The following is a 24,670-nucleotide window of genomic DNA, read 5'->3' as shown; positions in this document are numbered from 1 at the left end:
TGAGGAGGAGAGCAGGTGGAAAAATACAAGAGTGACCAAATGTCCCTTTGTCTTGCTTTTAGTCTTTCCAAGAGACCAGGGCAAAGGTGCTGTGCTCAACAATGCAGAGATGGCTTTGCCACCTTGTCAAGGAGTGTAATCTTTGATGAGGAGCCTCTTCTCCAAGTCACATGGGCCTCGTTATCCTCCTCTCTAAAATGACTCCCTCTGGTGAGAAAGGTCACTTTGCACAAATGGTACCTCGGTGGGGGCTTTTATGGCTTTGTGGGACTTCTCTGTCATTGTTCCCTCGCTTGGCTGCACCTCTTGGTTCCTTCCTTCCCCATCAGCCCACCCCAGCTCCAGTGCCTGAAAGTTGAATAGACCTGGCGCTTTACTAAATGCAGATCCAGCCCTCATTAGCTATTCCTTGAAAGTGACTTTTTTCTTGCTTAGGCAGCTGAAACTAGAGGCAGAAGAGGCAGCAGGGAAATGTAGTTAACAGCTGTGGGAAATTGAAAGACATTTTTGACAATAGAAAAGCTTCATCATTGTCAGTCTTTCTCACCAAAGTCAGACTGTTGGGGATTTTTTTTCCTCCTAATTTTGCAAGAGGCTAGTGAAAAAAGACTGATAAAAATGAAATGTGACATTTACGGCAGAGAAGCTACCTCATCCCACCTCTGCTGCAGCCAATCCATTGGCTCAAAGACAGCCTTCAAACATCAGAAAAGAGCTCTGTAGGGTTTTTTTATTAGTCCCGTATTAAAATAGGCTTTGTCAGTTCTCAAAAGCTTTCTCCCTCCGAGAAAAAAGTTTGTGGTTTTCTATCATACTCTCTGCTGGATTAACATGTGATGCAATCTGTGTATGTAGTAAATAAATGTTTAATACTAAATAGACTATGATACATATGATGACCCTACTTTCCACGTAGTTTAGGAAAAAATTATTGAATCAGAGATAAATACTTGATTGATTTAGTTGACTTTGCGTTATTTAGATGCAAAAGGTGTGTTGGTAGTTCTAAAAGACTTGCAAAAGTACACAAAGGTGGGAGAAGACTTGTTAATGTTAGCCAGTGCTTTGATCAGTCCATAGCATCCCCCTTCAGATTTCATTAAGGTTGAAAGAATTGGTAAGGCGCTCCATAGTTTTAGAGCAGAACTCTGTTAACTGATAACAATGGCCATTACGTTCCAATGAATCAACTCTTGCATTACATTCTTTCCAAAAGCTTCAAAATCTCTTGCATTACACAGATCTCTGATCATTTGGCTATGAAATGCATTCGGTCTGGAGCAGTGGATGTAATACGATTTGGTAAAATCCTGTTTAGAATTTCCACAGTGATTCGTTAGCTGTGTCCACCCCAACAACAATAAAGATAACAAGCTGTTTTCACCGTGCATTTCTGAGGAGTTTTAATTCTGAGAGCCTCCTTTTATCCTTCCTTTACTTGTGCTGTTCGTATTTTGTTTAAAGGCTGTTGCTTTCATTTACTCTGAAGTTTTCAGCTCATTTCCCCCTGAGGGAGAACTGTCTTTCATTGATACTGACTGGGGTGCATTTTCTTAGCGTGGGGATTTAACAGAAGAGAGTAACAGAATAACAGATTTGGAAGGGACCATGAAGGTCTTCTAGTCCAACCGCCTACTCATGCAGGAGACCCTATACCATTCTGGACAAATGGCTGTCCAATTTCTTCTCTAAAACCTCCAGGGATGGAGCAACTACAATTTCTGGAGGCAAATCATTCCACTGATTAATTGTTCTAATTGTCAGTAAAGTTCTCCTTATTTCTAGATTGGTTCCCTCCTTGATTAGTTTCCTTCCATTGCTTCTTCTTCTGCTTTCAGATGCTTTGGAGAATAGGTTGACCCCCTCTTCTTCGCCGCTTAGATATTGGAACATATCACTAATATAACACTGAGTTGTCTGTTTTTATGAACACAAACCAACTTGTTAATTATCCATCTGGGAAGGCATTATACGTATTTGTTTGTCTCCTTCTCCCTTGTCCCTAGGGTTTCAACGTGATATACTTAGTACTCCCTTCTCCAGTTTTATCTCCTAACTGTAATCTAGTGTTTGGGTAGATTGATCTGAGGAATACTTCCTGACCAAAGTCACCCAGCTACATGGCTAACTTTTGTCATATTTGGGATACTTTGTGAATGCACTAGCATTGCTGATTGGGAATTTTGGAAAGTTACAATTCTGACATTAAAGATTATTAGGTTCAGAAAGACCTTTTTAGAGCAATTAATTTGAAAATGATGAGAACAAGTATAGACTTTCCCCTCCATGGTTTGATTATGTAAGCATGTCTACTCCAAAATAACTTCTAGTATGTTCAGTAGAACTTTCTTCCAAGTATGTGTCTGTAAGATTTCACCCTAAATTGATACAAATATTGTTATTTTAGTACAGATAGTCCGTGACTTACAACAGTTCACTTACTGATCATTTGAAGTTACAATGGCACAGAAAAAGTGACTTTATGACCATTTTTCACACTTTTGACTTGCAGCTTCCCCATGGTCATGTGATGTACATTTGGATGCTTGACAACTGACTCATATTTATGATGGTTTCAGTGTCCTTGAATCACGTGATCCCCTTATGCGACCTTCTGACAAGCAAAGTCAAGCGGGAAGCCTTGTAACATGGTTAATAGCAACCATGTTACTAATTTGAGAACTGTAGTGATTCACTTAACAACTGTGGCGAGAAAAGTTGTAAAATGGGGCAAAACTCGCTTAACAAATTTCTCACTTAACAACATACATTTTGGCCTCAGTTGCGGTTGTAAGTTGAGATAAGTACAGGTAGTTCTCGACTTACAACCACAATTGGCACAAGAATTTTCATTGCTAACAAGGTTGTTAAGTAAGTCATGCCTGATTTTTTTACAGTTTCCAAGATGAGATACTTAACCCCAGTCTCTCACAGGTTAGCGATTCATGCTTCCACATTGGATACAGAAACTTTTTTTTTAATCCTCTACTATATTTGCAACAACCTCTCAAAGATCCTGTGATGGTGGCTCTCTCCCCTTGAAATGTCACTATCTAGTTCCGGTGGCACCGCAGGCGTCGGCGGCAGCTCCTTTGGGAGCACTAACCCCCGCAATCTCGTAAAGCCGCTAGAGCAGCGAAAATCAGCTGTTTTAGCGGCTCGGAACTTTCCCCTTGGGAGAAGAGGGGAAAGCGAGCAGGCAGTGTGGGTAGAGCTCCCCAAGACCCCCAGGATTAATCCTGGGGCGTGGAGGGTGAGAGCTCCCCAAGCACCTGAAGAAGCTCCGGATTCAGGGCATTTCTGTTTTAAACAGAACAAGGCGCCACGACTACCCCTGCAAACTAAATGATTTTACATCGATTGGATTTAAAGCAGGCAGAGCAAAGACAGGAGAAATCACAACTGCAAGTACTAAACTTTAACTCTAATAAATCATTACTTCCTTCGGAGCTTGAGATGGGAGAAAGCTTAAAAAAGATGGCGCTGAGTTGCTTAAAGGCATGAAAATGAAAGTCAAAAGAGAAAGTGCTTGTTAACGCTCATTAACACTCGTTAACACTGTCAGTACCTTTTAAAAGACTTTGTTGGGGAATTTTGAGGGCCTAATGGATAAGGCGTCTGACTAACGCAAATAAACCAGGCAGGTGGTTAGCATATATGTTAAGGAAAAAACAAAAATCTCGTACAATAGAAAAAATAGAGTATAAAGGTAAAGAGGTATATCAACAGAATATGATTAAAAAAGCATTTTTAGATTTTTACACGAGGTTATATGCTGGTGATAATATACAAGGTAATGATATAGAGAGATATTTGCAGAAGGAGAATATTCTTGCAATTACTGATGAACAAAGGGAAAGATTGAATGTATTAATAACCACTGAGGAAATTCTTTCGGCAATTAAACAATTAAAAAGTGGAAAGGCTCCTGGCACAGATGGTTTGACAGCAGTGTATTATAAAAATTTTCAATTAGAAATGGTAGAACCTCTTAAGGAGTTATTTGCTAAAATACAACAGGGAAGAGAGGTGCCACCATCCTGGAGAACAGCTTTTATTTCCCTGATTCCAAAAGAAGATCAAGATCATAGTCAACCCAAAAATTATAGACCCATATCATTGCTTAATACAGATTATAAAATCTTTGCAAAAATTTTGGCAAATAGACTAATGTCAGTTATGCAACAAGTGATTCATAAAGATCAAACTGGATTTATACAAGGGAGACAAATGAAAAGTAATGTAAGACAAATTGTTAATATACTGGAGTATTTGGGGAAGAACAACCAAGTCCCTGCAGTGCTTATGTTTTTGGATGCAGAGAAAGCGTTTGATCGATTGAATTGGCTGTTTTTAGTGAAAGTAGCACAAAAGATGCAGTTGGGAGAGCATTTCATACAATCTATTAAGGCAATATACCAGAAACAAACAGCACAAATAATAGTGAATGGTAGTCTCACAGAAACTTTTAAAATTGAGAAAGGAACAAGACAGGGATGTCCCTTGTCTCCACTATTGTTTATTTTAACTTTGGAAGTATTGTTGAATAAAATACGGGACTCGGATAACATACAGGGTATTAAGATCAGGCAACATGATTATAGATTACGAGCATTTGCAGATGATTTGGTTGTAACTTTAACCCAACCAGTAAATTCAGTTACAGGTTTGATGGAGATAATTAGGCAATATGGTCAAGTGTCAGGGTTTAAAATAAATATAGGGAAAACAAAGATGATAGCTAAGAATATGAATACAAATCAAAAAGAAGAAATGGAAAAAGTAACAGGATGCGAGATAGTGAAAAAGGTTAAGTACTTAGGAATCTTTATTACAACGTCAAATGGGAAATTATACAAGTATAATTATGAATTCTTATGGCATAAAACACAGATAGAGATGGATAAATGGAAAAAATTACAACTGTCTTTGTTGGGAAGAATAGCAGTAGTTAAAATGAATGTTCTGCCCAACTTTCTATTTCTTTTTCAAATGATACCAATACTTAAAAAGGATGCAAATTTGGAGGAATGGCAGAAAGGCATTAATAATTTTGTTTGGGTAGGGAAGAGACCGAGAATTAAATTAAAAATAATGCAGGATATACGTGAAAGAGGAGGTTTGAAATTGCCCAATCTAAAATTGTACTATGAAGCAGCTGTTTTGTCAGCAATTAGTGACTGGATTAATTTAACAGATGAAAGAATATTGAATATTGAAGGATATGATTTGCTATATGGTTGGCATGCCTACTTAGTTTATGAGAAGAAGGTGGATAGGACTTTTAAAAGTCACATATTAAGGAATGCCCTCCTGCGTGTTTGAAAAAAATACCAATATAAATTGAATGGCAAGATACCCATGTGGGTAGTACCCAGACATGCGATAGAAAATATAAGTATAGAACAAAGACAGGATGTAATTACTTATAAAGAATTTCTGATTACAGAAAGAAATGTACTACAGTTAAAGCCTCTGAATGTATTAAGAGAGGAAAGGGCAATTCAAACCTGGTTTCAGTATGTACAGCTGCAGAATAGATGGAAAAAAGATCAGAAAATTGGTATTACACAAAGTGAAGAAAATTTGATAAAACAAATTAGGGACCAGAGTAAAATGCACATAAAAAGGTTGTATAATATATTGATAGAAATAGACTCAGAGACAGAGTTAGTTAAAGATTGTATGATAAACTGGGCACAAAATTTTGAGGAACCAATAATGATGGAAACATGGGAAAGGATCTGGGTAAAAAATGTAAAATTTACAGAAAGCTCAAAATTTGAGAGAAAATTTTTATAAAATGTTTTATAGATGGCATTTGGATCCTAAAAAGTTAGCTTGTATGTATCCAAACCTACAACCCAAATGTTGGAGATGTGATTGTGTTGATGCTACCTATTTTCATGTTTGGTTGACTTGTAAAAAAGTTAAAGCATTCTGGATAAAAATATGGTGGATTATTCAAAATATTTTTTTAAAAAGGATAAAGTTTACTCCACAGTTGTTGTTGTTGTTTTTTATTTGAAAAGTTTTACAAATACATTTTCTCCCCAGTTTCCCCCCCCCCAAAAAAAACCCCAAACCCTCCCTAACCCTCCCCTTTTCCCCCCAGGACTTCCTCAAAATAAAATCCTAATCAAAAATACATTTTATGAAACTTAAACCCCTCCACCCCCTGTATACTATTTATACCTTCATAAAACTCAATTAATCTATCCCTACGTAATACATTCATTCAGCTAAAAGCTATCTGATATTTCCTAGTTTGATATTTATTCTGCACATAATCTATCCACTTTTTCCACTCCGATACATAAGACTCTTGAGATCGGTCTTTTAAATATGCTGAAATCTTCGCCATCTCTGCAAAACTGGCCATCTTCAAAGTCCATTCTTCAATAGTGGGCATAGCATCACTTTTCCAATATTGACCTATCAATAATCTCGCTGCTGTCACCATATACAATATCAGCTTTGTTTCACCCAATGTAAAACCCTTAGCTATACCCAATAAAAACAGTTGTGGAGAAAACTGAAGTTTTATCTTCAAAACATTTTGCATAACCCACCAAATTTTTATCCAAAAAGCCTTCACTTTCTTACAAGTCCACCACATATGATAATATGTGGCATCTAAGCAATCACATCTCCAGCATTTTGGTTGAACATTAGGATATATACACGATAATTTCTTAGGATCTAAATGCCACCTATAAAACATTTTATAAAAATTTTCCCTCAGATTCTGCGACTGTAAATTTAACATTCTGGACCCATATTTTTTCCCATGTTTCCAACATCACTGGTTCTGCAAAATTTTGTGCCCACTTTATCATACAATCTTTAACCAGTTCATTTTCCGAATCCCTTTCTAGCAAAACATTATAAACCCTCTTAATATGCATTGGATCTTTCTCTTTTATATGTCTAACCAATTCTTCTTCATGCATCATTATAAGAACTTAATAACTGCAGCAAGACACTTGGTGGCGCAGTACTGGAAGAAGGAAGATTTACCTACTATTTTCTGCCAGGTGTCCACTATTTGAGCGGACAGTCCACTTTTTTCACATTATGTTCACTATTTTTTTTCACAAAATAGTGGACATTTTTTTATTCAAAAGCTTTATGATGAAATGGTATGTAAGTTTTGCGAGTCAGAATTCCATGAAGTTTTGCGCCATGTTCCAACATGTTGGTTAAGTTTGTTTAAAGCGGTCGAAAGACTTCTTTTAAACTGGATACCTCTAAAATTGTATTTTATTTCTCTTGGATCTGATGAGTGCCATAAGGTTATCTGGAACCTTATTTCGGATCAGGAAAATGAACTCGCAAAGGATGATGAACCAACAATTTCAGAATTGTATTTATATTTCACGCACTTCTTCATGTCAATAATGCAAGACACCCTACTGAAGCTGGAAAGCAAGAAAATTCTTGCATGTGATCTTCACATTATTATGTGTAAGCTGCGTGATTCTTTACAAAAAAAATACGATGAGTTTTTTGGAATGAAAGTTTTATTTGCCTTACGTAAAAAACATTTGCCTGGGAATGCCATGCAAAAGTTCAAGAAAGAAGCCATCAACGTGTATCAAAGAGCCATTGCGTACCTAGAAAAGTTGTATAATTTCACCGATTCAGTATATGAGACGCTAAGTTGTTTCAATCTAATTGATCGCAATAATCCTCCAACTTTAGAAGAAATGACGAACATCTGGTTATTATCACCATGGCGAGAAGAACTTCCACCCAACACTCTCTTCGATGAAATTTCTGCCTTAGAAGAAGTTTATGTTCATCTGCAGGGCGATTCATCCCTTGATAAGCAGATGTACTTTTTCAAGAAAGAGCCAGCTCCGAGTTTACTGAAACTGTTCCAGTATTGTGCATCAATTCTGGAATCAAATGCAAACGTTGAACGAACTTTCAGCGTCATGGGAAATTTGTGGACTGACGAACGTAACCAACTGCTTGTACCATCAGTTCGAAGTGAACTTTGTATATTTTTTAATATTTCTCAACGTTGTAGTGAAATTAAAGAATTATTCCTTAAACACAAAGTATTGATCAAAGCTGCGCAGTCAAATAAAAAATACACACGACAGCAAAGTAAAATGTAATTTAATATTTTACATGTTATTATAATATATTTGATGTTTTGAATTTTAAGTAAAGTTTTGAAGTGATTATTTTAATATGTGTTAAAATGTTTGTAAGAAAATATATAATTTAATTGTAAATTTTTTTTTATTTTTTTACTACTTAACCCCCCCCCCACTTGTCCGCTATTTTTTGGAAGCAGACCTGGCAACCCTATCAAGAATTGACATTAAAAGTAGTAAATTTAGCAGAAATGGAGAAAATTTCAGCATATCTAGAGGACCATTCAAATGAGAAATATATGTTAGAATGGAAAATATGGATTGATTATATTCAAGGCAAATATCGGGCTAAAAAATTTCAAATAGCTTATGAATGATCAAAGACATTTTATAAAGTACTTAAATTTAGTTTAGTAAAAGGGGAGTTAAAAGTTCAGGAGGGGGATAGGAGGTTATAGATAATTAGCTTATGTTAGCTTATGATTGTCAAATGTTATACCCTGTATTTTGCTCTGGGAAGTGGGTGGGGGGAGGGAGGGGAAGGGGAGGGTTGGAAGGGGAGGAGGGAGGGGGAAGGGGAAATGTTTGTAAAACTTTTTAAAACTTTTCAATAAAAAAAAAAGAAATGTCACTATCTACTCAGGGTTTGATTCTCTTGGTCCTTCAACCCTTTTGCTTTTCTCATGTGCTTCTTCTTAACAGATGACAGCAACCACAGCCCAGCAGCCGGCAAAAGCACAGCCAGTGCACGTCACCACGCCCTCGGCAGCAGCTAATGCTCCCCTTCCCAGCACCCCGATCGACCCTCAGGCACAGCTGGAGGCTGACAAGAGAGCTGTCTACAGGTACAGAGCATAATGCTAACTGTCTGCTCTTTGATGTTACTTTCCATCCCTGTGGTGATATGCAGAGTGATTACCGGTATTTGCCCTAAGGCTAACTTGTCAGTAGGTGCTACATAGAGGCTGTTTCATAGCTGCTTGTTGTCATCAGAAGGAAGAGAGCTTTGAGTGCATGGTGAACCAGAGAAATCACAAAAGGGTGATGCAGCAGTTAATGTTTTGAGAATTAATTCAAGCCAGAAATGATTATACAAAGTCATGACTATGGATTGCATATAGGTGCTCTAATTCACTTCAACTCTTGTGATGGGTTTAGATTGGGGATGTACCCCCCAATTCTGCTTCATTTACCACTGTTCAGCACATGGGAATGCTGGCGACAGAGAGGCACGGAATTGACCATTTTAAATTTGTTCCGTTTCTTCTGTTTTTTCCCAACTTTGGATCGGCCTGTATCACTTTTTCTCATGTTATTTTCATTTTTTAAAAATCTGCTTGGAAATGTGTTTATGTACATTTCTGTAAAGCCTGTTAATTTTTTTACACACATTTGTCAGCGTGTCTTCTTCTAAGCTATTCACTTTAATATCCGCCTTCTGAACCTTCTGTCATATGGACAATTTGTTTGCATTTTCTTTTTTTTTTAATATGAATGTTTTTGGATGCACTTTTTAAGCGAATTTGAACTCTGCAGTTATACTTAGAAAAGTGAAGGTTTGGGCTAGGCAGTGCATTGAAATTAGTATACATACACTGAACATTTTCTCATTGCGATGCAGCGAAGGAGTGAATTTCTTGGAAATTCTTAATTGGCATCCATTGGCTGGGAGAGCTAAACGACCAATAGCTTTAGAATTCCTGAGTATCTCAGCATTCTGGATGGGAATTTACAGTGCCATTGTCAAATCCTATTGAAAATGGCTCTCTAAATGAGGTTTACAAGTGAGGCAGCCTGGATAACAGAATCGTTTGTGATGTTTCAGTTTCACACTTTAATACCATGTGTTCGCAGATTTATGTTTTTTATATGCAAGGAACTGAAGGAAAAGGAAGCTCAGACATTTAGGCAGGATAGCAATGGCAAGGAAGAAATTCGGAAGATGAGTGTTGGAAAATGGAATCTTGTATATCATACCGAGTACTTAAAGGAGGAGGGGGGCTTAATTAAATTTTTTTGCCTCTGGGTAGCATGACAGTTCAAAAACACGTTGGGGATTTTTCATTTCACGTTAATAAATTTAACAAGGCCCCATTCAGTTAGAATTAATGCTTAAGCAGTTGCTTTTATGCTCTTCTCTTGGGGGCTGGGGGAGAGAAAGTGTGTGCGTGCGTGTGTGTGTTTATAGAGATATATAACGTATACAGGTAGTCCTCAACTTACAACAGTTCATTTAGTGACCATTCAAAGTTACAACATTACAAAGTTACAATTGAAAAAAGTGACTTATGACCATTTTTCACACATACGACCGTTGCAGCATCCCCATTGGTCACATGATTAGACTTTAGATGCTTGGCAACTGGCTCACATTTATGATGGTTGAAGTGTCCTGGATCACCTTTTGCAACTTTTTGACAAGCAAAGTCAATGGGGAAACCAGATTCACTTAACAACCATGTTAATCACTTAATAACTGCAGTGATTCACTTAACAAGTGTGGTGAGAAAGGTTTAAAATGGGGCAAAACTCATTTAACAAATGTTTTGCTTAGCAACAGAAATTTTGGGGTTCAATTGTGGTCCTAAGACCACAATTGAATCCAGGACTATCTGTAATTTGTTCTCCTGTTTCCGCAAGTCTCTCAACCAAACCACAGAGGAAGCATTCTGACCTAGCCATGATTTGGTAGCTGTAGGATAGTCTATGGATCCTCAACAAGCTTGAAGTTTTCCTAATTGATGCTAATAATCAATTTTATTATTCAATTTTATTATTAAATTATTAAATTAAATCCCACCGCCCAGTGCGTTCACATAGAGCTGCCCTCCTCCGGGTGCCGTCGGCCAGGCAATGTCGGCTGGCGACCCCCAGGATGAGGGCATTCTTTGTGGCCGCACCAACCCTCTGGAATGGGTTACCCACTGAGCTCCGGACGGCTCCTGATCTCCACACTTTCCGCGCTGGCCTAAAGACATGGCTGTTCCAGCAAACTCCCTGATCAACTACGAGGTTTTAATTTTGGAGTTTTTAATTTTTATATTGGTTTTAGGTGTTATTGTTGTTGTTTTATTTGTGTGAGCCGCCCCGAGTCTTTCGGGAGAGGGGCGGCATATACATTTTAATAATAAAATAAATAAAATAAAAATAAATAAATAATAAGGAGACTCCCTTTCTGCAGTCAGAAATTTGGTGCTGAAGTACTGGATAGCTGGATCACTCTAACTGGATTTCAGAAACATTACAGATCCTCTGCTTATGAAATGGATTATCAGATTACTTATTTTTCTCATGTCTTCCTAATACGTCCTCATATGGTTGCCACAATATAAAAAGATGTTGGGATTCTAGAAAGCGTGCAGAGAAGAACAACAAAGATGATTAGGGAACTGGCGGCTAAAACATATGAAGAACGGTTGCAGGAATTGGGTATGTCTAGTTTAATGAAGAAAATGATTAGGAGTGACTGGATAGCAGTGTTCCAATAACTAAGAGGCTGCCACAAAGAAGAGGGGGTCAAACTACTCTCCAAAGCACCTGAAAGCAAAACTAGAAGCAATGGATGGAAACTAATCAAGGAGAGAACCAACCTACAACTAAGAAGAAATTTCCTGACAGAACAATTAATCAGTGGAAGAATTTGCTTCCAGAAGTTGTGAATTCTCCAATACTGGAAGTTTTAAGAAGAGATTGGATAATCATTTGTCTGAAATGATATAGGATTTCCTGCCTGAGCAGGGGGTTAGACTAGAAGATCTCCAGGGTCTCAACTCTGTAATTCTGTTACGTCCATTTGTCTGTGTTAATGAGATGTTGTAAGGCTTCTTCTTACAATGTTTTCATGTTTCTGCCCCTATTTGTCCATTTTTAGATGCCTTTTCACCATGCCATAATCATTCCTATTGCATGATTTTTTGACAGCTGGGGTCGAACTTAACTTTTTTAGAGAAGAGAGCTAAAGAGCATTGTAAAAGTCGCAGTAGTTGGCAGGGCTGTAACACAGCTACGGTTTTTCAGTTTAACTTTCATCTTCAGCACAAGGAAAGAAAATCCAAGAGTTTATTTGGTGCCTGATGCCTGCACCATTCATTGTAAAGCTTCCAGTGTAATATGACAGGGGTAGGATTTGGTCATTTCATTTATGACTTCCAGAATTAATTAGTTTTCCTGATACCTTTATCTGAAGAACAAAGGAGAGGGTACCTTACTGAGCCTTATTTTGCAAAGAAAGAGATGCCTTGTGTTCTTGCTGACTTGTGGGATTTTCAAAGAATTGTAGTATAAGAGAACAATAAGATTAAACCCTGCACCAGTAAACAGCAGTGTCCCCCAAGGCAGCGTTCTAGGACCCACAATCTTTCTAATTTACATAAATGACCTTTGTGATCATATTATAAGCAATTGTGTCCTCTTCGCTGATGACGTAAAACTATTTAACACCACTGACAATACTGCTGCCCTACAAAACAACCTTGACTATGTGTCAGAATGGTCGAACAATTGGCAACTTCAAATCTCAACCAGCAAATGCTCTGTCTTACACACTGGCAACAAAAATCAGAACACCAAATACAAATTGGATGGATACGACCTGCTAGATGACCCTCACTCTGTCAAGGACCTAGGAGTACTCATTTCAAAAGATCTAAGCCCCAGAGCTCACTGTAACAGCATTGCCAAAAAGGCATTAAGAGTTGTTAACCTAATTTTACCAAGCTTTTTCTCTGGTAACATTGTACTGCAAACCAGGGTATACAAAACCTTTGCCAGACCAATTCTCAAATACTCATCTGCCTGTAATCCACATGTATATTGGACATTAGTACAATTGAGCGGGTCCAGAGTTATTTCACAAAAAGAGTCCTCCACTCCTCTGCTCGCAATAGAATCCCCTATGCCACCAGGCTTGAAATTTTGGACCTGGACAACCTAGAACTACACCACCTACAGTCTGACCGAAGCTTAGTACACACAATCGTCTGCTACAACATCCTACCTGTCAATGAGTACTTCAGCTTCAACCACAATAATACATGGGCAAACAATAGATACAAACTCAAGGTAAACCATTCTGAACTCGATTGCAGAAAATACGACTTCAACAATAGAGTGGTCAACGCCTGGAATGCTCTACCTGACTCAGTTGTTACATCCTCAAACCTCCATAGCTTCAACCTTAAACTGTCTACCGTGGACCTCACCCAGGGCCGGATTTAGATTGAAAGAGGCCCTAGGCTATTCCACTTATGAGGCCCTTTCACCAGTGGTGGGATTCAATTTTTTAACAACAGGTTCTGTGGGCATGGCTTAGTTGGAGGTGTGGCTTGGCAATCATGTGACTGGGTGGGCGTGGCTAGCTGGTCACGTGACTGTGTAGGCGTGGGTAGCTCATCATGTGACCGGGTGGGCGTGGCTATGTGCATAGACTTTTTTCAGAGGGCTGAAAAAAGTCATTTCTGACTGGGCCTCGCACTTTTGACCGGTCCTCACACTTATGACCATCCTCACATTTATGCCCGTGCAGCTTTCTTAACAACCATGTCACTCATTTCACAACTGCTTTTCTTCACCATGGTGATAAGATAGGGCAAAAACGTAAAATGTGAGGACAGTCGTAAGTTCGAGGACTGGTCAAAAGTGCGAAGACCAGTCAAAAATAACTTTTTCAGCCCTCTGAGTAGTCCATATGCACAAAAGGACTACCCAGAGGGCTGAAAAAAGTCATTTCTGACTGGGCCTCGCACTTTTGACTGGTCCTCACACTTATGACCATCCTCACATTTATGCCCGTGCAGCTTTCTTAACAACCATGTCACTCATTTCACAACTGTTTCTCTTCACCATGGTGACAAGATAGGGCAAAAATGTAAAATATGAGGGCAGTCGTAAGTTCGAGGACTGATCAAAAGTGCGAGGACCAGTCAGAAATAACTTTTTCAGCCCTCTGAGTAGTCCATATGCATAAAAGGATACAGCAATAGAGAGGGATGAAGGAAGGGAAGGGAAATTAGAGTAGGAGAGAGAGGGAGGAAGAGAGGAGGAGAAGGAGAAAGGAAGAAGAAGTAGGGAGGAGAAGAAGAGGGGGAGGAAGAGAAAGTAAGAAGGAAAGAAAAGAGAGAGGTGGTAGGTTTGAGGAGAAAGATTGCTGTACAATAAAAAAGATGAAAGGGAAGAAAGCCAACCCCAAACAAATATAAAGATATTAAGATAAAGAATGAATTGTTAAACTTTAAAGAATAAAAGAGAAGGGAAAAATTGAATTTGATTAAGATTAGAGATGAGGATGAGGGTAATATTGGTTTTTTACAAAAATAGAGGAGGAATAAATATGGCAAAAAGGAAATATAGAAATTATAAATTTAATTGAAATGACTAAACATTGTTTAAATTTGTGAACCGGCCAAATACTCTGTTCAAAGAAAATACATTGTATGTTTGTATGTGTGTTTCTAATTATTGTTATTTATTCATATTTGTTCTATTCTATATTATACCCCTTCCCATTGTCATCTATTTTTATATCCATCCTCACATTGGTTAATTATGTAATATTACAGTTGTTTAATATGAATTCAACATTTTAATATAAATCAATTAGTTATATAACTACCTTTTTTGTATATTAATCAATATGAACATGAATATTCCAATTATTTCCATGCAATCCAATTTCTTACAAATCAATTAATTATATTTACCAATAATAATAAACCAAATAATTTTCCCCATATATTCCTCCAAACAACAACTTAACCATTTCTGCTTTCAACACAATATACAATTAATAGTATCTCAATTATTACAATTCCCTAGTTAAATAGAGCTTTTTTTCTTTTGTGTTTTAAAATCTCCTCTTTTTCCCTAAATTTCCTGTTGTTTGCACCTACCTTTTTTGGTGAGGAAAAAGAAATCTGCCTGCCTAATTTTCCAACATGCAAAGCCAACAGCCTGCTTTACTTTCTGTTTCGTTTTTCAGTATAGCTAGGGGGGAAAAAATCAGCACTCTGCAAGCAAGGAGCAGATCCGTGAGTAAAACAGCTGAGAGCAAATCAGCTGGGGGTCGGGAGCCGATCTAAGCAAGGGCTAATTAGCCTATGCTGAAGCTCCAGGGGCCAATAAAATTACAAAAAAAACACCGAACCCTTTGTTAAATTGCTGGCTCCCCCGCCCCTCGCCCACCACTATTTATTGGCAATAAATAGTGGTGCGGAGGGGCGGGGCAAGCCAGCAATTTAACAAAGGGTTCGGCTGCAGCACTGGCTATAGGGCGGCCCTTTGAAGCCCCGCGGCAAGAATTTGAAGGTTTTTTTTCCTCTAGCCATCAGAGGCAGCAATAGATGGGGAGTGGGCGGGGTAAGCGAACGGCCGACGATCCAACAGAGCAGAGAGTGAGGGTGAGTGAAGGCGTGGAAGCTGCTTTCTCCATCCTGCTCTCTTGCGGCTGGAGCCGGTGGGGAACCACATGGCAGCCCACGTGGATCCCAGGCAGCGGAACTCAGGCTAGGGAAGGGGTGGGCAATTGTGGCTCTTTTACAATCTGTGGCCTTCAACTCCCAGAATTCCTGAGACAGCCAAGCTGTCTCAGGAATTCTGGAAGTTGAAGTCCACAAAAGAGCCACAATTGCCTATCCCTGGCTACGGTAGGCTGGCACCGCGCGGGTGGGAGGCGAGGGGCGGGTGAGCCAGCAATTTAACAAAGGGCTCGGCCGAACCCCCTAGAACCCCCAGAATCCCACCACTGTGTAGGCCCCTCTTGATCTTGAGGCCCTAGGCTGAAGCCTAGTTAGCCTATAGGAAAATCCGGCCCTGACCTCACCCCATTCCTAAGAGGTCCATAAAGGGGGCGTGCATAAGCACACCAGCATGCCTACCATCCTGTCCTACTGTCCCCATTTATTTGTACTCTTTTCTTATGTATATACCTATACTTGTTTATACTTATATGTTTATATGTTATGTTCATACTTATACTTGCTTTCTCATACATGCTTGACAAACTAACTAAATAAAATAAAATAAATAAATAAATGAGGTGGAGCAAGTATCGCCAAGTGGCTGAAACCTTATATTTATATGATGAGGGCTCGGTTATTCCTGAACAAGAGTAATGTTGGTCAACAAACAACAAACAGATGGGCCTCAATTTATGACCATAATGGAGCTTGTACTTTTGGCTCTAAATCATGACCATGCCCAATTTTTCTTTTTTCTTTTTTTCTTTTTTTTTCTTTTTTTGCAGTGATAGCAAACACTCTGGTCGTTAACCAAGCCCATTGTTTGATCTTTCCATTTTTTGATGGAAATCAGAAGTAAACATTGGTTTCCAATAAAAACATCATAAATCATGGTCACATGACTATGGGGCACTGCAAATGGCTGTAAATGAGGGTCGGTTGCTAAGCAACCAAAGTGCAGTCATTCGATCACAAGGAAAGGGGCCATTATAACTTTGAATCTGGGTCATAAATCTCTTTTTGGGGTTCTGTCATAACTTCAGTCATAAGCAGTCATAAATAGAGGACTGTCTATCCTGTGGGGAAAAAGAAGAATCCAGAGCTATTGTTAGAAATCTAACAAATAAATTTCATTTAAAAAGCATTGAATTTAAGAACAACAACAATAGGTAATGTGAACTACGGTAAATTAACTAACGAATGAGAGGAGACAGTGTAGATCAGCATTGGTTTGTAATATTATCAGCAGGAATTTCTCTCGTTCTCTAACCTTGAGGATGTGAAGTTCAAGTGTACAAGAAGGAGCAGCCAAACTCAGTAACAGCTCAACCTATGGGCACCTCTTTTGTTCAAGCTACTTAACTGAATTGGCCTTTGATCATTTCCCATCTTCTTCCAGTTTTCCCATTCGAAATACATTAGTTGCTATGGAAATGAGGCAGGGAGGGTTCCATCTATTCCTGATACACAAAACAAGGAGAGTTTAAATGGTGCTTTGGATTACTTAAGGCTATTACAGGTACTTGTATGTAATTTGTGCCCCCTTCAAGATGCCTTCCCTTGATGCATTTGTGTGCAAGACCTCCCAAAGTGGCTTAAGATAGGGAGAGAGATACTTGATGAGAGGGAGCCCAAGAGAGACCTGAATCCTTACAGGCCAACACTCTAGTCATATTATACTCCTTAATTCCCAGAAGGCCGAGCCTGTCTTACCAGCATTTGTTGGCGTAAGTGATAGAAGCAACTGAGATATAACAAGCAGCTGCCAATGGCAACCAAGATGGAAAAAAGTTAGAAGAGAAAGAAGAGTCATTCCTAAACAAGCTGAGCATCTGGACAGATTAACATTGTTAAGGCAAAATCTGACCCAGAAGCCCTCCTTTGCCATCAGCCCTTTGAGATGGTCCAAACCAGGAAACCAAATCATGAGTACTAATCTATTATTATAAGATGACACTAAGCAAATCTTGCATGTCTGAATGTGTCACTTCCCTGCCTGCCTCTTATGTTCCAGATGACTAGGGAGAATCAACTCTGAGGTGCTCAAATTACATACCTACTTTGAACTTTGATCTCATTTATCAGACGGTTCTCCAGGCAGCTCTTCCTCTCAGTCTTATTCTCACAGCCCATTACACTTGTCCCTTCCAGTTGAAGAGAGGCAATGCACAACCTCAGACAGATGTTGGTCCACATGAATAAACAATATCAGGTTGAGAGGTCCTTAGTGTTCTCTGAGCTTGGTTGTTTTCTTGCTTACGTCTGTGAAAACAACAAAGCTCAGAGAGCATCAAAGACCCCTCATTTCAACCCTGAGCTACAAATATTCACCTTTATTAATATTAGGTTGGTAGGTCAATGTGGACGCCTCTAATCTCCACATCTCCAGAAAAACCAGTATATCCTTAGAGAGGAAAATCATCTTCTTACAAATAGCATATGTAGTGGTGATCACGGAAAATACTTTAAGCTTTCTGGGACTACAAGCATAATTCCTTTTGAGAATACATGAGGTCATCATGTACATGACAGCAATTACACACCCACACAATTGACCCCTGGGGAGGGACCCGGCATGAATAGGACTCTGTAAGTGATATTTTATGACAATCATACCTCTAGTGGAAATGCAAATCAGCTCTAACTTTAAAGAAGGGTTGGGAGTAACACATTCATTTTCATTTTTATGATTATTTCTCTTGTTTTGAGCAGCTTAATTTATTTCACCTTAAAGGACAGCAGAGTTTGCTTTAGTTTTGCTGTGTTCTGTACATGATGATGGTTGCAGTAATAACTCATGTACATGCACCGACTGCAACATTTAGCAGAATCCCCATTTATATCAAGAAGCTTAGCTCTTTTACAGTGCACTCCATAAGCATTCAGAGAAATGCACTTTGGGATGGATTTATGGTTAGTGCTGAAATCTATAATGTACTCAGTTGCTTTGGGATCATTTTTTATTTTACTTTTCCTTAATCTCTCTATCTCTATCTCTCATAATAGAATCAAATGTTTCCATCAGGAACTTTTGACTTAAAGCTGTTGGTTGCTAAAGAATTGTGTGGAATGTTCTTTTTCTTAGATTCTAAAAATTCATCCAATTTTGGAAGATGTCGAGCTTAGATCTAAAAAATTTTTTTTTAAATCTTGCAGACACCTTAGAGAAAATATCCCTGTGTTGCTTAAAACCTTGAATTGGAGTGAGGTATATGGAAATCAAAGCAATGAAAATAAGTTAAATCTCTTGAGAAGTCCTTCAACAATCTAAGTTCTGCACTTGTGTAAGAGACTCACTTTTTGATGGGGCTCAACTCCTGTGTTTGCATCCCCTTCCAGTAAAGTCCCCTTCTAACCCTCTGCCTGACTTCCCAAAAAGCAAAGTGTTGACATGGTTCATAGGATCAAGACAGGACTGGAAGAAAAAGCTGCATCCTGCACTCAGCAAAATGAGCAGAAAATATTCTTATACTAGTTGAATCACACTCAAAATGATTCAATATACTCAAAATAAGAGATCCAGACCAAGAAGTGCAAATCCAAACATAGTACTCGTTTTCTCTTTTTTAAAAGAAAAAATTCAGAGGGAGATGGATGAGTTTCTTTCATTTAAGAATCGCCATTGAAAGACAATGTGACCATGGAGATGACCACATCTTTTTGAGATTTTGGGATTAACTATAAATCCCGTCAATCCTAGGAGATTGTAACTGTGATCCAGAATAAAATATTTTCGCCAATGAGGAGAGTTCAAGATAGACGGATACTTCCTGCCCCTGCCTCCCCCAGTTTTTCCTGTGTAAATTAAGCAGGACACTCATGAATACTCCTTTCTGCTCTTAAAAAACATTCACTTTGCATTTGGCAATATCTAATCAATATTTATTGATTAGAGTAGTTTGGAGTGAAGAAGAGCTGAGGTGGCACAGTGGTTAGAGTGCAGTACTGCAGCTACTTCAGCTGACTGCTAGTTCAGCAGATCAAATCTCACCGGCTCAAGGTTGACTCAGCCTTCCATCCTTTTGAGGTGGGTAAAATGAGGACCCAGATTGTTATTTATTTATTTATTAAATTTATTTAATTGTTGGGGGCAATATGCTATTTAGTATACTGTCTTTGGTATAAACCGCCCAGAGTCCTCGGAGAGTGGGCGGCATAGAAATATGAATAATAAAAATAAATAAATACCAGAAGAAATAATCATAAAGAAAAGATTGAATTGAATTGATAAAGCTAAAATAAACACAACAGTTATTGTGATGGAATATAGCCAGCCTTCCATACAACAGAATTTTAAAAATGGAAATTAAGATTTCAATGACTTTCTTTTGGAATTAAACTTCATCAGTTGTTACTGAGAGTGAATTGGATCAAATAATAATTGCTTCTTCCTACTGAAATTTAAATAATGGCTTTCTCAAAACTCATTGATTTTAATAATATCTAAGTGTAGTGAACATGTACGTGTGCAAGCAAATGTGTCTACCGTATGTAACGGATCAGACCAAATTACTTTCCAAATTAATCTTAGCTCTGAAGCTGATAATTATTTTAACCATGTTATTTTTAGAAAATTGTATTGAATACATATTAATTTTAATTGTTTTAATTTATTGTCAATTGCTTTTTAATTGTTCCCTGCTTTGGGTTTTTTTTAACACTGAACAGTGGGTTAAAATGCATTTTAAATGCATACCATTATGAACGTCCCTCAGTTATCTTAAACCTGTAAGTTACTGAGCTTCTATCATATCTTTAAAAGTATTCTGAATACAACTAGCTGTGCTAATTTTGGGATTTTTTGATCACTCATCATGAGACATTTGGGGGATTACTGTCCCTTTTACAAATTAAAAAATTTAGGAAAAGTCTTACTGCAGAGGTAATTGCTCTCACTTAAACAAGTGCTATCAAATCTGGAGCTGAAAGGGAAAGATGCTGCATGATGGAATGGAATGGAATGGAATGGAAGGGAAGGGAAGGGAAGGGAATTCTTTAATGGCCAAGTGTGATTGGACACACAAGAAATTTGTCTTGTGATCTCAGTTTACATCAAAAATACATTCATTAAGAATTAAAAGATACAATACTTAGTGATAGTCATAGGATACTAAATAAGCAATCAAATCATACTAGGAAACTAAATAAAACAATATAAAGTGTTAAAGTCCTTAAAATAAAAAAATTGTTATAGTCCTTAAAATCAGTCCCAAAGTCATCTGTTGATGTTTTTAAATTCAACCTCTTCTATTTCACCAATTGGCAGAGGAAATATTCACTTGAAATCTGTATAGTCTTTAGCAATTGAATCTAAGTCTTAGCTAGATCAATTCCAATCAGGCAAAAGAACCAAACAATCTATTGTTGTGGAGTCCAGAGTTGCCTTTAGCTAGATGGGAGGCTATATCAATTTGATTAATAAATTAAATGCAGTGTTATTTATTTTGTTCTATGGTGATGACATACTAGCAACACGTGGAAATAACTCAAAATAGTCTGAATTTATACCACAAGAAGCTACTTCATGCACCTTGCTTTCTGGCCAAGCTGTGATGAACCAAGAATAGAGACCTTTGACCATGATTCTTGGAAAAAGGCATTTCCAAAGTGACAGGCTGACCAATGGCAGTGTCTAGCTTTTGAACGGAGTTTCAGAGTTAATGCCCTGCTAAATTATGTGTTTTTCCTGGGTTAGTGATGGACAGGAAGGTCCCTTGCAGACAATATAAGCTTCCAAGGTTACTCATGGGGGAAAGGCAAGCAGTGTCCCGCAGTCAGCTTGTAGTACAGTTGGTTGGGTCTATAATTGAGGTCAACTTTCCTGGCTGAGGTCACTCTCAAAAAAAAAGAAAAGGTTGAATGGCTGGGAAACTTGCATTGAGTTTATAGTGTGTTGGGAATTTTATCATCCATAAAAAGAACTTCACAAACGCCATTCTTGCCCTCTCGTTTTACCTTCAGAAATAAGTTTGGAGAGTCCTGGTATCTGGTGAGCTGACTTCTGGGGTCCTCCTATAGAAATCCTTTCTGCTCCTACACTTTCCACATTCTAGGGGAGTTTTTCCTCTTGCTGGTTTGACCAAAGCTGGATCAAAACTGCTCTGAAGATCAGTTTTGTTCTCTCTGCAAAAGATACCAGAGAAGACATTTGGGATATTAGAATCCCCTTTTGATTCTAATTTATTTTTCTTCTACATGTAAGGTTTAAGCTGCTGCAAAAACACTGCCATGCATGAAGTAGCAATATCAATTATTACTTGACTTTACATAAATCCTAACTACCAGCTATAGGCTAACATGTTATCAATTATTTTGTTGTTGTTGTTTATAGACAACCAACTCCCTAAAGACCTCTGATAGTTTACAGATACTTATAATTCAGAACACTACTTTCAATCTATAACATCTATTGCTCATTTACCTAACCCAGAGGAGCTCTTCAAATTTATTTATGAGTTTTGTATATTGCTTTTCATTTTAAAAAATCAAGCCTGACTTTGACATCACATGATACTGTTTTCAGTAAATATATAAACGAACAAAAGCAGTAGAGCCAATCATAATCATATTGCTTCATTTTTTGATTGAGTAACTTCATAGATTGGAGAGGCTGTGGATGCAATACAACCTGGCATCAGCAAAGCATTTTACAAAATACCCATGACTACAAGATAGTTCAGTACAAACTGAATGGTAGTGGATTCACAGTGGACTTGAAAACCATGCTGAAGACTGGCATCAATAGTTATTTAATAGACTGGAATGTGGTATTCAGTTGGCACATCAGGTTCAGTCCTGGTGCTCAATTTCTTCATCATTCTCAGTCACGATTTAGATAAAAAGATGGAGGGACTCTTAATAAACTTTGCAGACAATATAAAAGTGGGTGGAATAAGTAAAAGACACAAAGAAAATTCAGAATGATCTTGATTTATTATGGAAGTGAATAAACATAGCAAAATGAACAGGTTTACAGGTATTTAACTGAGGATATCTGAATTAGTAATAATATACAGCCAACATTTTCCAGCTGTAGTTGATCAGAAGTCAAAGTATGATATGGCTGAGTACAGTGTGATTTTAGGCTTCATTGTAGATGTATAGTTTCCAAATTAAAGGAAATAATATTTTGCAATGGTCAGATAGCAACTAGGCCAGTGATGGCTAATCTTTTTGCCGTCGTGTGCCAAAAGTAGGGGGAGCGGGGGGGGTTGCGGGTGCGTGTGCCCACATCCATAATTCAATGTGCCCTGCCCTCCCACGCATGTGCTCGTGACACCACCACCCCCATACTTCCCCCAGCTTTTGGCACGCGATGGCCCGGTGGCCCTGTAGGCCCGTTTTTTCCCCTCCCCAGGCTTCAGAGGCTTTCTAGGAGCCTGGGGAGGGCAAAAACAGCCTTCTCCATCCCCCCAGAGGTCTTCCAGAGGCCAGAAACAGCCAGTTTCCCGACTTCCGGTGGGACCGGAAGGCCTGAAAATCAATTGGCTGGTGCACACATGCACGCTGGAGCTGAGCTAGGGCAACACTCGCGTGCCCACCAATATGGCTCCACGTGCCACCTGTGGCACCCGTGCCATAGGTTCGCCATCACGGAACTAGGCTATTGTGTCCAGTTCTGGACATCATACTTTAAAAATAGTTCAGAGAAACTGGATTAGGTGTAAAGAAGGGCAGTGAGGTTGATCAATGGGAATTATATCACCCAAGGGGAAGCTGAGGAATCTGGGTATGCTTAATCTTGAGAAAAGATTAATGAAAAGCGATGTGATAGAACTTTCAAAAATCTGAAGAACTTGGCACAAGAAGAGCAAAACCTATTCTCTGTCATGCCAGAGTATGAGATAAGGTAAAGGTGTCCCCACGGGTTTTACCCTGCTAGTCATGACTGACTTTAGGGGGTGGTGCTTATCTCCATTTCTTAAGTTAAAGAGTCAGGATTGTCCAGAGATGTTTCCACAGTCATGGGGCCAGCATGACATCATGATGCAGCACAGACTGTATGGTGAAACACAGAATGCTTCCCATGTGCTTATATCTAATACCTATTAATCTACTTGGATTTACGTGCTTCCAAAATGCTGGGTTGGCAGAAGCTGGGGCAAATGACAGGAGCTCACTCCATCTCACAGCACATAGGTCTCGAACTGCCTTTTGAGCTGTAGACCTTTAAAGGTGTGAGACTCAGTGTCCTTCCATTGAACCACTGCGTCCCTTTGAGATAAGAAAGACTCATTTTAAATTACAGGAACACAGATTCCATTATGCAGGAGAAAAAAATCCAAAGCTAAGAATAATTCAATGGTGGAACTAATTATTGAAGGGATGGCGAGATCTTCACCACTGGATTTTTGTGAGGATAACAGCCTAGCAATCTCGGGGGAGGCTGGTATGCTTTCTTTTTCAGGTAGAGCAAACTTTGGCAAATGGCCTATTGTTTCCCTCATTTTGTTTCACAGGGAACACCCATCCCTGCCTGTTGCTCTTTTAGAAAAGTGAATGAGAAGTACTGATTAGTCTTTTAAAATCCTGCTTTCTCCCCCTCTATTTCATGCCATTCACTTCTCTTCTCTCTTTCTCTCTTGGCAGTTCCCTCCTGGCTCACTTGCAGGCAGAACAGTGCTGAATGTGCTAAATTAGGCCATTAGAGGAATTCATTTCTCTTTATTAGCCTGTGTCAAATCCTTTTTATTAGGGGCTGAAAACGACCTCTCTCCTGCAGTAAAATGTCAGGCCAGTTCAGCTCTTTTATTTGTTCTGCGCTGACGAGGATCAAACTTTCCCGGAATTAGTGTAGAGAGATTTATTTCTTCCAAATTTTGAATGGCTTCAGGGAGGGAAAACAGGGGGGGCGGGAAGGGGGGGAGGGGGCAGGGACAGAAGGAAAAAGAGAACCCGGGTGGGGAGTAGGTGGGTCAGTAGTGTAAGTTTTAACTAGTTTGATTTTTTTAAAAAAAAAAAAAGTACTTATCAATCCCAACCTTGCATTACAGGGCAGGGATAATGTAATAGTGTGTAGGAATGACCTTGGCAAATGGGTGCAGGGAGAATGATACTGCCTAGGGAACAGCTAGATAAGAGAGGCCATAGCCTGCAGCTGTGCAATGG

The 24,670-nt window shown here is 38.7% G+C and overlaps 1 protein-coding gene across 29 annotated transcripts in view; it reads left to right on the top strand.

Moving 5' to 3' along the window:
• PKNOX2 (PBX/knotted 1 homeobox 2) overlaps positions 1-24,670 on the top strand; it is a 338,759-nt gene that overhangs the window by 244,029 nt on the left and 70,060 nt on the right. For all 29 annotated transcript variants that reach the window (XM_087875587.1, XM_087875603.1, XM_087875606.1 and 26 more), the window contains one exon: positions 8,811-8,953. In XM_087875587.1, the coding sequence (XP_087731713.1) occupies positions 8,811-8,953 (143 nt within the window). The remainder of the gene's footprint in view (positions 1-8,810; positions 8,954-24,670) is intronic.

This window comes from Pantherophis guttatus, chromosome 9 (assembly GCF_059756535.1).
Source record: "Pantherophis guttatus breed Tessera chromosome 9, ASM5975653v1, whole genome shotgun sequence".
Taxonomy (NCBI): Eukaryota; Metazoa; Chordata; class Lepidosauria; order Squamata; family Colubridae; genus Pantherophis; species Pantherophis guttatus.
Note: the sequence above shows the minus strand (reverse complement) of the source record. Positions and strands in the feature narration are given on the sequence as shown.